The 14026-nt window shown below is 45.3% G+C and overlaps 1 protein-coding gene across 5 annotated transcripts in view; it reads left to right on the forward strand.

Annotated features, from left to right (window-relative positions):
- Positions 1 to 14026, forward strand: part of TP63 (tumor protein p63) — an 87222-nt gene that overhangs the window by 22879 nt on the left and 50317 nt on the right. For all 5 annotated transcript variants that reach the window (XM_056358839.1, XM_056358843.1, XM_056358840.1 and 2 more), the window contains exon 2: positions 11347 to 11601. In XM_056358839.1, the coding sequence (XP_056214814.1) occupies positions 11347 to 11601 (255 nt within the window). The remainder of the gene's footprint in view (positions 1 to 11346; positions 11602 to 14026) is intronic.

The following is a 14026-nucleotide window of genomic DNA, read 5'->3' on the forward strand; positions in this document are numbered from 1 at the left end:
TCAGCCGTCCGCTCTGGTTGGAAGTGGACCCAAGCGGCAAGGCTGAGCATGCTTGAAAATTAATGCATTGATTGGATCCCAGCAGCCTCTTGGGATTGATTCCAGAGTTTGGATCCGGATTAAACTTCCCCCCAAGGACTTTGGGAAGTGGTATACAAGGGGACCTGGTGAAATTTGAGACGAATCCAACTTCCTCAAGATGGCAAGAAGATGAATGTTTTTACCAAGGGCAAGAGAGTGGGAGGAAACGCCCAGTTTAGGGAGGGAAGGGGAAATATTTTATGGTGGGGTAGTGTCTGGGAATGAAAGGGATAGATTGTGTCTGGGCAGATATGAATCTTTCAGTTTTAATCCAGATCTAGGAAGTAAATACAAAGAAACTTGCCGACTTCTGGGAACGGGGAGAGGGGAGGAGGAGCAGTGCTGGGCTTTTTGGCTGTGCGCTGAGGCAAAGATCCCCATGCCACAGAGCCGCAGTCTAGGGGCGTACGGGGGCTGGTGTGCGGGGCTGGTGCGCGGCGTCTGGGGAGCAGGGGTGAACAGAACACTAGGAATAGGTGGATGTGCCCTCTCAGCCTGCAGCTGCAGAGGACTGAAGCATGCTGCCAGCAAAAGTGTCAAGTCAGCAAAGTGGATCTCTCTGCTGCATGGGAAATGACTTCAAGTATTTAGTCATTTTGCTTGGGTTTGGTTTTTTGCCTTTTTTAGGTAACGTTATGACATCTTTATGCATCATGAAATACTTTTTTGGGGTGTGATTGCTCAAAGAAAAGAATAAAATTCTGCCTGACTGCTCTGTAAAATCTGGATTCTTCAGATTTATGTTGTGTCTCTGAGAGACCCTCAATAGCCTCTGCGAGCCTTTACTGTGATTTATCACTGCTGCCGTTTTAGTCTGCATTTGATCTGTAGCATAAGAATTTACTCTCTCAGGAGTGCTGGTGGTGACTGACCAGCGCTAAGTAGATGAGTGAATTTCCCTCCACCCTCTTTCAGCAGCAGATAAGTGTGCAAGTTCTTAAAAAGGAAACTAGAACATACACTGGCTAGGTGTGTTCTAATATTTTGCAAACAGGGAACTACTACTTGAATACTGAGGTGGGAAAGCTGTAGAGATGAGCCTTTGTCAGTCCACTGTGCTGTGTGTCTGAAAGCAACTGTGAATGTTTCAGTTGGAGGGGTAAGGAGTTTAATGTGGTATTGGATGGAAATTGGTAGGTACATTGTTTCTCAAAAGATCTGGAAGACCCCCTCTCTGTCTTTGGCTATTGAAATCACATGCATTGGGGGGCAAGCAACTAGAAATTCCTTGCAGTTAGCTTAGCTAACTTGCTTATTGCAAGCAGCCACTAAAATTAGGAAAATCTAAGCAGAAAATGTTCCTGTCTTTCTGTTAATGTGAGCGATTCCATTCTGAATAAATCTATTAACATCTCAGTTTGGACAGTGAAAGGTCTGTCCAGGTGAGCACATCAAATGTAGATCTCTGAAGCCATGACTTGTGTAAGTGACCCTGGCACCAGGTGTCTCGGTGTTTGCCGAAGTCAGCAGGATTGGACAGAGAGGGAAGTACTGAGAAGTGGGTTTGATTGTGCTGTTAGACATCGGGGGGCACATACCAGAGAGCCCTGTGGAAATCCTGGGTGTGCAGAATATGTGTTAACATGATTTAAATCATTGGGGAAAATATTCTTCATGGTTGTAAAGCCGATAGGGTGAAGTCACTGTGGAAGAAGCACTGAGTTGGCATGCATGTTGTGTCTGCCTAAACACACACACCCCGCAAAGACCAGCTTGTGGGTCTGGTGCATGCACAGCTGGCATCTTTGGAAAACACCATGTAAAGCTCCTGCTGGTGTCTTAGGAGTAGGTTGCAGCAGTGATGTGAAGCGGTGTTCCTGACATGTACCGCAGAGGGAGGGGCGGTTAGGGTTGTCCCCCAGCTTTGTGTGTGCTGCTGTACTGAACCCCAACAGACCCAACCTTGGGTGCAGGCAATGCCAGCTTGGTGCAGGTCAGGAGCTGCTTTAATATACAAAATAAAGTGTTGGAAGGCAAAGCCCTACCTCCTTTTGTTCTCTGTAGTTGGGGCATAATCAGAATTTGGCAGCCAGTCCTTTCGACTCCCTGCTCAACCTTGAAAGCCTCTCAGTCTGCTGTTTGGTGTCTCAGGCTTTTGAGAACATCATCCAGGAGTGTTCTCATCTCATTTGGATGGATGAAATGGCCAAATACAATAGAAAATCCAGTAGATCTTCCTTTTAATCTATAGGGACTCTCGTGCTGCAGTGTAACCTTTTTCCTTTGCTTGCTCTAACTTGTTTTAATTTGCCCTTTGCCCTCCTATAACTCTTCTTGCGAATTCTTATATTCTGTAGTAGCACCACGCTTCAAAGAGTGGGTGTGGGGGATTTATGTGTGGCTGCTTTTTTTTTTTTTCTTTCTCCTTTTTTTGTGTATGTTTAACTGCTTGGCTTATTTTAACTTGCAGATGATCTGAATTTCTTGTTCTGACTAAAATGTTACCTAACTGGAGTATTTTACCTTGGTGTCTGAAATCTGGCATAGTCAGATCTTATTGAGCATAATGATGAATTTTGGAGTTAACCTCAGGCCCTGGTGCTATTCTGACCTGATTATTCATTGTCCTTGTGCCCTATGGCCATACTTTGGTGGTTACAGTGTCTGCAGCCTTTCACTGTGGATGACACACAGATATCATGTCCAGCCTAATGCTGCCCTCTCAACACAATAAAATGCTGCATGTCTGAAATGACTGATAACCATCAATGGTTACCGTCCAGTAAAAGCTCAAGAAACAAAGCAGCTTTAATCAGCTACTGGAGTTTTCCTCTTCAGCCCCTGCTTCACCTCCCCCTTTGTATTTTAATTGGTTCCTCTTATATTTAAAAATTCTTATTTTTTATCCAACTTTTCAACGTTGCTGTACAAACTCAGCACATAGGATCACAGCTCAGCCAGGTGCCCAGAAATCCTACAGTTCTTCTCAGCCACTGAAATCAGGCGAAAAAAAAGCCTTGCTGAAATCTTGCAGTCTTTCTCTGGTTTTCCTGATGTAGGTCTTTGTCTTCAGTTATGTTTACATCTCTTGGGAGTGTGAGAGGGTGCCTTTGTAAATCATCCATACTTCATGGCTCTTCAGATCCTTGTTGACATTATGTTGTCCAGCTGGTAATAGGAGAACATAAGAAACTCTTGGTCTCTGTTTTAATTCTAGGAAGCTGAGTGTTTGGGTTATTAATCAATTTGATTTAAGATTATGGAGTTCTGATGTCTCATGATTTGTTGCATGTCATGGAGGTAATATTGTATGATTTTTTTTTCACCACCTCTTTTTTTTGTTTATATATTTTCCTATTACATGTCAAATTGCTGTGCACAAGCTCAGAGTAAAGAAACGACTGTGTGCAGGGGGGGTGGATCTTGGACTTTTTCCTGGTTTAAACTGTCTGAATTTTCAAAATAACTAAGCATAGCCTAGATACTCTAATGAAAGCTTACATAAAGTGGTCTGACTTTTGGAAATGAAGTTGTTTTCTATGTAAGAAGAACTTTTTTTCAAGAGTGCAATTCAGAAACTTTTTTCCTGTTTTTTTTTTTTTCTTGATTAAAACCTAAATTACAGCTCTAGGGAAGTCAGTGATACTATTTTTATGTGCATTGGAAAATACTTAGAAATATTTACAAAATGTAGGATATCCAGACTTAATATTTGTGTGAAGTGGGATGTGCTGTCATTCTGATAATCACCAAATTAGACAAGCTCTTTTAGGTGAACCTGTGGCAGGTGGTAGGAGTCAGGAATTGCAGGCATTCCTGCTTTGGGCTGTGCTTGTTTAAAAGGCACCCTGCTTCTGGCTGAAAAATACTTCTTGCTGAGTTAAATGAATTAACCAAGGGGCAAAACTCAAAGTTTAGGTAAAAAGGAAAACAATTACAGCTGGGGGGAGTAAAACAACTCCAAAGCTTACAGCCTTTATGGGTGAGTAGAAACTTGCCCTCACATTGCTTTTTCATGGATTTATCTTATTCTCCAAGCCTGTGAATACCTGCATATGTGGACTTTAACTTGAACAAGAAGTTCTGCTGAGTTCCACAGAACTGTGTCTAGGTGGAAACAAGTAGGCTGCAGCCTTACAGGGTATGGCTCTTAAAATTGTGCTGTCTATGTAAACCTAAAGGATGTAGATGTGGCATGATATGCAGAGTGGAATAGCTAATCCCAGCAAAAATCACCCAGACTTTCCTCCCTCCCCCAGCAAACAGAACATAGCATTTTTCAAGCGTGATGGTGTGTGTTTGCAAATTATTGATGTACACCAATTTCTCCTGTTTAGTGTATGTAGGGTGTTGGCTACCAAGCTGGCTGTGGCCGAGGGGCTGATTGGTGGTTTCTGGAAGGGAAGGCATGCTGCAGTTTAGTTGGGTTTTTTGGTTTTGTTTGGTTTTGGCAGGGGGAGTTGTTGATTTTTGTTTCTTTCTTGCCCCCTGCCCCGTGAAATGAAGGACTCTGTTTTCTTTAGGTTGTGCATTACCTGTCTAGTTGGTGTTGGAAGCTACCCAGGCAACCTGCTGGGGTTATCTTCCTACTTAACATGAAATAACTGTGCAGGACGTTTGCATGGGGTGGAGAAGAGAATCAGTCTCTCTGCCTTTCTTACAGGAGGCTCGTCCCTTTTGGAAGAAGAATATTTTCTTCTTTATTGTTCTTGCATTTAGTTTCTTAAAATTAATGTGGTGGTGCTTATTGCACAGCCCTATGGATCTCAGATAGATCCCCTTCTAAATAGTGCAGGAGATAGTGTGCTTACAGGTGGGATTGAGTTGAGGAGTCGTTGGTTATGCTGTAGCAGGTCTGGTAGCCAGGACAAGAGTTACTGACTCCAGGACCTCTTCTAGTCCAATGCACTCCATCAAACTGGGAACCTGTAATGCTACTGGGATGTGAAATAGTCTCCTCTTTTCCTGGAAAAAGCAATGACCCAACAGTAAGATTACTCACACAGATTTGTTACAGCGCTAAAAGCCATGACACATGGTAATTAGGACTTAAGAGCTATAGTGCCTGGGAACCTATCTTGGTAACTGTTGATGTCTTTGGTTCAACCAAAGCTATTTGGTCCTTCGCTCTACACATTGAGTATATGGTGCACATTATCATTCTGTCTGTGGGCTTTCGAGTGTTTGATGTATTTAGCTGCACAGTAGCTCTGAGGGAAAAGCTCTTCAAACTAGATTTATGGGGTTTGTTTCCATTTTAGAAATAGAGCTGGAGGGAGTGCAGAGTCTGTGAGACCTGCCGCTAGCACCCTGGCATTCTGTGGGGATTTGGGTCTGAGCTGGTGTGGAAAAGACTGTATGCATCTTCCCCTCGTGGCTTGGAGGGGACCAGAGCAATGTCCAAACTTGAGCTTGTTCCTCCTGAAAGGATGGAACATCTTCCTGAAGGATGTATGTGACCTGAGTGGAAAGTCTGATGCATAAGTAAGTTTTTCAGTCTTTTTTTTTTTTTTTTTTTTTGATTTAATGACAAAAGAGGCTAAAGATGCAAACCAAATCATTGCGATGAGTGAGTTAGATATCTCTTTCAGTTCCAGCCCTGATCTTAGCTGAAGGGGTGGGTGGAGCCTTTTATTTCTTGGCACTTCTTTGTAATGGCACAGGCAGTGTGCCTGCATCGGGTATCAGCTGCCTTCAGAGCAACTGGCAAAGCTGTACAGTCTTGCAGTCAGCAATAACTTGATAATAATTATGGTAGGAGCACTTCTGTTGGGCTTAAGTGCTTTACTTCCACCTACCAAAATCCTTTGCTAGGAAGGTGTGAAAAACTAGGCTGATTTAAATCTTTCCTGATACATTTGAGGTGTCTGTCTGCTGATTTGGATAGGCATTGAGCACTCTGGAAAACATTTATCCTGCTGCTCTTGAGAACTGTTTTCCAACAGGAATCTGAGTCTTTACCTGGCCCAGTGCTGAAGTATTGCTGTAAGGTGCTTCCTACCAGCCCTGCAACTGTTTAGCCCTAGTGCATCAGCTGTGGTGCAGTTAAGGACAAAGTACAGAATTAGCAAAGTGCCTTGCAAAATCTTGTTGCTGGCAACCCACGGTAGTGTATTAGTTTCATAATCTCTTATCTTGGGAGAATAAGCACCGGTGGTGATGTTTTGCAAGGCCTTCTGAGTAGCTGGACAATGCTCTTGAGCTGCATAGATTCAGCAATGAAAATTAAGATTTTGTTGGTATGTGTGCATGACACATGCATATTCTTTTGGAGATACAGGGAAGGGTTTTGATGGGGGTGGAAGGCGTCTGTGTGTTCTACACCTGGAGATGGTAACTCTTCCTTCATTTTCCCAAGCGGAGAAACTCTCAGAGCTTTCTCTGAAAGGTCGATAACTGGGGAGTTAATAGCTCAATCCGTGTATTTTAGGGGATTTTTGGTGTGGAAGTCCCCTTGAGAACTTTATTTGCATTACTTCCCTCCTACTTTCATTCTGGGGGTCTCTTTGCAGATCTGTCTCATAACCTTAGCAATTAACACGATGAGCTTAGAAGCAGGCTGTGGCAGCAGAACGGGGGTGGGGGGGGTGGGGGTGGGGGGCGTTTCTTGCTGCAGGGTAGGGTGAGAAGGGCCCCTCTTTGAGTGGGTTGGGGGCTCTGCCCTAGCAATCGGCTCTGGAGCATTTGCATTGCCCCCTTGTGGCACATGCCCCGGAGCCACTGGGGTCAGGAGGATTCGGTGGGGAGATCTGTCCTCCCGGCAGCAGAACCGTGATGAAACAATTCTGCAGCTTTCAGGCAGGTTTTTAATTCAGCAGCCTCTCCAGTGAAATCATGGCTCTTCTAATCTGGAAGCGTGAGTTAGCATGAAAACCTGAAAGTGAAGCTGATGGGGTGTAGGAAGCGAAACCGATCATTCAAAATACATTATTGAAACGATGTGCCAAAATACATAGCCTAAGATTTAATTGTAGCACTCTATTTGCAGTTAAACTCATTGGAAGGTTTTTACAATGCCTCAGTGATATTAATAATTTCAGAAGCTTGGTGGAGGGAGCAAAATAGAGAACAAAGGCACTGAAAATTAGATAATCCTTTCTCCCAGCTTTGCATGCATTTCTCTTCTTGCCACCGAATAGCATTCTTCCGCCAGGAATTGGCGGTGGGACTACGTCCTGCAGTTGTTTAGAACAGCGCCGCAGCAAAACATAAGCATGTGCTGCATTCTGGGCTACCACCCTGGCAAGAGCTCATTGCCGAGTGAAACGCTGTTTTTCTCTTGGTAAGTGGTGAAAGGAGGCTCTGTGTGTGCAAGCACACACCCTGCGGACCCCTCCTGGAGGGCGATGCCTTGCAGACGTGTCCACAGCCCCTTGCTTCCTTTGTTCTCTCCATCCACAGCGTGGCTGAGGCCAAGGGGTTTTATTGCGGTGGAGGGTGAATTCCTGCGCCCGACTTCCCCGGGCCTGCTGCCCCTCTAATTGTTGTGTTGTCAGAAGGCGTGTGCCTCGGAAAGCCTTATCTGATTCCTCCAAAAGCCTTGCAAGCAATTCAGATGTTGACCCCTTGAGCACAAACAGCTCTCCGCCTGCCTTGGGGCATAGCTGCGAGACCAGCTTTAGTGCAGGGGGTGTGTGTGTGCAAACCCTGCGCTGGCTTTGTCCCTGTGGATGGAGCACCTGCCTGGGGAGGGGAGCAAGGGGCCAGGGAAGGTGAAAGGCTGGTGGGACTCAGAGGGGGAGAAGGGGAGTCCAACAGCTGCTTGTGTCAGCACGAGGGTAAGTGCAAGGAGATTAATAGTTATTTAAAGAGCAAATGGGGACATGGCATTCGGCTGTGGCATGTGAGTGTATAAATGTGGTGGAATGGCTGCTCCACTAGTAACATTTAGACAGATGGTCCCTGGACTGAAAGGAATGAAAAGGATCTTTGATTCTCTTAAGGATATCTTAAATTTTAATGGGGCACTTATTATTTTTCTTTTTTTCTTCCCCCCCCCTGCCCCCCCCCCCCCCCCCCAGTTGACTCTCAGGCAGCACCTTCAGCACTTCCAGACTGTGCTGTCTTGTTAACATCAACTGACTGCTTGGCCATCTTTCTCCGTCATCTTTAAGTAGCCCAGGATTAGAGGGAATAGTTTTTAAGTGAAAGCTGAAACACTATTGTTTTGCTGTCTGTATGTCTGAGCTGGTTTAGGAGACTGTTTTCATCACAGCCGTCTTTTCATCATTTGTTGGTTAGGGAGTGTGTCTGATGGTAATCTCCATGAGAAATTAAACAACTGAATGATACTCCTACATTTTTGAGACATCTTCAGGACTTAGTTTTGGGGCAGGAGGGCAGGGAGGTTTGTTCTTTGATTAAATACAAAAGTATTGAACAGGAAAAAGACTGTCCCTGGGTGCAGTACATCAGCATTCTGGCTCTTGCCATACAGAATGAGCCTTAAGGGAAAACATGTACCAAAAGTCCGTTAAATAGGTCTTGACTGGCTGAATAGCCCGCAGGAGATGAGACATAACTGTCATCTGTATTGCCAAAGCTGCAATCTCCTTTTGGAGAAGAAGAACCAGTCTGGATTGCTTTCTCCTGCGTCAACTATTTAGCGAGCTTTGAGTCCAATTGCAGATACTTGCTTGCCCATCTAACAGGGGTGCTGGGCATCTATAACGTTCCCTGCTGCTGTAGATGGGGAAACTGAGGCAGGGAGGGCAAATGCCTAACCTGAGGCAATGAGGAGAGTCACTGGTTCACCCAGGATTAGGACTCAATATGTAATTGCTTTTATTACTCTGCTGCCTGAAGGCCTCAGACAAAACAGCGGCCCATTAAGCAGAGTGCTTTTTACAGTGAGGGCAATCCTTGCCCTGCAGACCTTGCTGCCTGAAGTAGGCTGAGGCTGGGAGGGGGATGCGAGGTGGCTTGCCCACGGATGCAGCACCTTTCTGACAGTGCAAGGGAGGGAAACAGCTCTCCCTTCTCCCTGCAGACCATCCCAGCTCCCACAATGAAGTCCCTGTGCTGTTCTCCACCGGACCTTCTTCTTCCCAGCGCAGCTCGCAGTAGCAACCTGATCCATCTCTGGGAGGTCCCATGTGCGTCACTGAAGACCCCAGAGCACCAGCCTCACCTGGAGTTTTTAATTAAACCCCCATAAAATATCGGCCTCTTCCAGTGAAACAGAAACCTAAGGAAGAGCTCTAATTGATGGTTTAAATCTCTCTACTTCCTCCCCTCCTGGAAGGACAGCTGAGAGCATAAAGTGTTTGGGTATAGGGAGGGCACTTTATCTTTGCAAAGGGACCAGCCATTTTCCTCCATAGCTGAAATGACTGGCAAAGCTGGGTGTTAAATGGCTTGTCCAAAGTCCCTGGGAAGCTCAGCAGATAGCTTGTGCCATTCCCTTTCAGGTCCTTTGAGGAGTGACAATGTGCTGCTCCAAACTTCAGTAGGACTGGTGGGATTCCCAGTATTGGGAAAGCTTTTTGTTATGGGTCTTGCCATTGGTGCTCTGACTCAGGGAATCTTTGCTGTTTGGCCGATAACACCAAGTTGTCTCTGGAAAAGGGAGCAGCTGTTGGAAAGAAGAGGGAAGCTGGGAGCAGACTGGCTGAAATACTGAGAGATATGTGAGCTTGATGGTTCTGGGTGGGATTGAAGCTATAGGATGTGCAGGGATGTGAGGTGCTCGGACCCTTGGACAAGGAGAAGAGCCTGAGGGCATTCTGCCATAACAGTAAAACCAGGTGCACGTATTGCTGCGTGTTCATTGTTGTTCCCAGAGCTGCTGGGGGTGGGTACCACAAACCTGTTGGATGCTGCTCTGCCTAAGCTGGGCACAAACAATGCCCTTTGGACATACACAAGGATCAGGCTACGTGTGCCTGGCTGAACCCCGTGTACCGCTCACCTGCTGCCCTGTCTCTGTGGCCAGTGCTGGGTCCTTTGGAGGTTTAAAAGAGTGGGGTAGTTGTGCAATTGTCTTTCCCCAGAGTACTTTCCCAGCTTACAACTATTTGTGGTTCAGAATTTTAAAATCAGATACGCTTGCCTTGATGGATTTTTCTCCAGCAGAACTTGTCTGATGCCTTTTGGAACATATGTAAACTTTTAGTATCCGCACCATTTTGTGGCAGAAAAATCCATGATTATTTGTGGGCTTTGTGAAGAACCACTCTGTGTGTGTTAAACCAAAATTCTGCTCGAGATGTTTTGTTGTTCCCCAGCTTCTCTATTAAGAGATCATGAAAATTAATGTCCTGTTTCTTTTTTTTTTTTTTCCATGTAACTTAGGAATTTATCCACTTCTGTCATACTGAGTTCCATCTCTCTCCTCATTGTCTTTTTGTCCAGGCTGAAAAGTAGTCAGCTACTGCTGTATTACAGGAAGACACTGAAAGGGTTTGCTCGCTCTTGTCACCTTTCTCTGAACTTTGTTCCCCTCTCATCTCTTTGAGGCAGGGGACCAGGGCTACACATAGAATTCAGGACATTAGATTAGGGAGAGGTTAGCAGAAAAAACCATATGCCTAATCCTAGCCTTTCTGTGCTCCATTCCTTAGCCTTCATTTTTGATATCTTCAATTTTTTCACATTGTTTGTACCTGGAGGCTACTTTTGGGGCACAGTGACATCTGCTAATTTAAGTGCTGCACACTGTGGCAATTGCTGCTTTCTAAAGTATGTGGAGAAGCCTTCCATGCTACTTGAGGAGACCTTTAATTCCTCTCTGTTACTGCCTGTGACTGGTCACTGGGAATTGAGTGCATGGTGCAACCTGTTCAGTGCTATGAACCTTTTCTCCAGTGAATCACACACTTCAGTGCAGTTACTACTTGAGTTAGAGGTCCTAAATGGCACTGTGCATAGCAGGGTCAGATCCACAAAAAGAGGAGCAGTCTTTGTGTAGAACAGGAGACCGTCAGAGACGATGCAGCCTTGGGCAAGTTAGAGCCAGTTGCACTGTTGTGAACCTGGTGATTTTTATCGGGTTATAGCAGCCCTTCTAAAAAGGTCTAGGTCTGGGTGTTCTAGACATAGGCAGCCTGTCTCTTCGAGACAGCTTGCCACCCTGTGAATCACATCCTTGTTATGTGTAAGGTCTTCTTCCCAGCTCGGCTGTTGATCTACTATATGACTGAGAAGCTTCTTTCGGTTTCAGTCACCAATGTGAAGGGGTCTATTCTTCACAAATCTCTTTCCTTCTGGTGTGACACGTGTGCTGAGGTCATGCTGTGCATCCCCAATCATGAAGGCTATGCTGTGGCTAGCCAGCCTGTGCTAATGTTGCTTCTGTAACATTCCTGTGCATCTCTTTGCCTCTAGCCGCAGTACACGAACCTGGGGCTCCTGAACAGCATGGACCAGCAGATCCAGAATGGCTCTTCCTCCACCAGCCCCTACAACACGGAGCACGCGCAGAACAGCGTCACAGCCCCCTCGCCTTATGCCCAGCCCAGCTCAACTTTTGACGCCCTCTCGCCCTCCCCAGCCATCCCTTCCAACACAGACTACCCAGGACCTCACAGCTTTGATGTATCATTTCAGCAGTCCAGCACAGCAAAGTCAGCAACGTGGACGGTAAGGACGCAGCATCGCTTTGCTCCTCTGGCTTCTGTCCCAATGCCAGTAGTAACATTATTCATATGATACATACCCAGGCTTGTGCAAGAGCAGTGTGACCTGTGTCCTCTTCAGTGCATGACATGTCACACAAGAGGGAGAAATTTATCTTGGCTGCTCTGGGAGGGTGTGGTGGGAATTTAACCCTCAATAATATCACTAAATCCCAAATGAATAAAATGCCTTGCAAAAAACCCAGTCGCCTAAAGACCACGTGTGATAAAACAGTGGCTCTCCACTTGGGTCGAGCAGGTACACTGGTGTAAAGCATGGGGTGGGCATAAGTATGTCTTCAGCACTTCCCTGGGCTGGCTTCAGCATCCATGGGTTCATGTGAGGTTTGGCATGCAGGGCCATGCCAGCAGCACAGAGATGGTTCTGCTTGCTCCGACCCATGGAGTGCAGGGCTTTCTTCTTGTCTATGTCCTTCCCTTCTTGGAGCTGATGTGGGAACCCCAGCGTCACCAGCTCAGGTCAGCCCTGAAGTACTTGGCTTGTTTGTGTGTATATTATTTTAATTTTTTTACTTAACGTTTTTATTCTTGCTGTCAGAATAGTACCTTTCTTCTTATAAAAGGAAAAAAACAAAAACAAACAAACAAACCCAAAACACTCCAAACCCAAACAAAACCCAAACCTGATGGATGGAGCTTGAAACCAAACTTGATTTTTGGTGGAGCTGGCTTGATTGTTCAAGCTCTGGAATCTTTGTAGCCCAGGACACAGAACTGCTGGAGATGTACATCTGCTGTGGTTCAGGGCTCTGGAGCAGAGATGTTTGCCGTGGAGAATATTGCTGTCTTAAAGTTGTTCTATATTTGCCTTCCTCTCCTTCAAGCACTTGGAGTAGGTGCACTGAATAATGTCCTATTCCATGATACCTGAATAGAAGCAGGGACTCAATTTTCGTTGGGATGTTTTGGGGTTTTTTTTAAGCAAAACAGATACACTTTTTACCTAAAGCTAAGACCATTAAAATAGTGTGGGGTTTTTTTCCTTTTTAATCCTTTTTAATCTGATTAACTACTTCAATCTCAAATTTAAATACAATCTAGCTGGAATTGCAACTAACAAACTCCTGCCAGCAAAGCAGTAGAGCCAGTGTGCTCCACTCTAGAAAAAGATGCCATGTAACAATAAATCACAGTAACTTCACATACTTATATTTTAAAAGCCTTTCCCAGTAAAATTTCTCTAAAACTCATAAGAAAAACTTTGTTCAGAGTATTATGATAAAGGGAGTTAAAATGTGATATCTCTGCTCAAAACTGCACTTTTCATTTGTTTATGTATAAAAGAGTGAAGGGTTTTTAAGTGAGGTCGAAATCGCACCTTTCCTTATCTGCACTGGGAGTGATGCCCTGCTGTAGTTTACACTTGTGTTCGTGTCCAGGTTTCTCCTCTTACACTACACACACTATTTATTTTCACTTCCCTTCAGGTAAGGAAACCATTGGTTAGCTCTACTTTCTGTTTCTCAGAGCAAGCAAATTCTACCCTTGGATTTTTGCAGGCTGTTCTGGAGAGGGTCCTTTGAAGGAGCTATGAAAAGACATTCTGTTTTGTTACCTATGGTACAAAGAATCATCTAGTGCAGCTGGAGGGAAGCAAAGTGTTTGATGCTGTCCTTTCCACTACTAAAAGCGGTCTTTTGAAATGCGGTTTGAATGTGTGGAGTAGGCTGTTGGCAGAGCTGAAGACGAGCGAACTACTCACGAGCTTAAAGTTAAGCCAGCACTTGAGATGTTTCCCTGCAGTGATAGTGGCTTTCTAGGGTAGAAGTGGAAGCTGGGTTTTGAAGTGGATCTGGGTAGCAGTTAAAGGTCAGATTACATGCTGGCTTTAAAAGATAAATAAAATTACTCCTTGGTGACTACAGTCACCAAACATGTGCAGCCTGGGAGAAGGCATGTTTAGCCTCCCCTCCTTTTCTTTTGCCCTTTTGTGGACCACACTATCAACAGATGAAGGTGTGCTCCCCGTAACTGTTGCAGTCTGTCTAGGTGTAAGTCCTTATATTTTCCTAGAGGAATGGGCATCCAAACAGCTCTCTGATCAGGGAAGACTGAGTGTGGTCCAGGTGTCCCTGTGCTGAGCCAAGTGACCTAGTTTTAGCTGCTTGTGCAGGAGCTGGCAGTGTACTGTATGTTCACAGTGGATGATGACGGTCTTGCGGTGGTGGCTGGGGACCTTCAATCAATACGCCTTTTACAGTAGAGCATCTTTCCATCTTCGGAGCTCTGCCCTTCTGCTAATTAATCCACCAACTCATTTCACATGGGCTCTTGAGTGGTTGGTAATATGCGTTCGACAGCTTTATCAGTGGGGTGGGTGGGGAAGGACGTGAAGGCTCTCTTTCCCGCTGCCATCCTGAGAAATGTGG

This window comes from Falco biarmicus, chromosome 13 (genome assembly GCF_023638135.1).
Source record: "Falco biarmicus isolate bFalBia1 chromosome 13, bFalBia1.pri, whole genome shotgun sequence".
In the NCBI taxonomy this organism is placed as follows: Eukaryota; Metazoa; Chordata; class Aves; order Falconiformes; family Falconidae; genus Falco; species Falco biarmicus.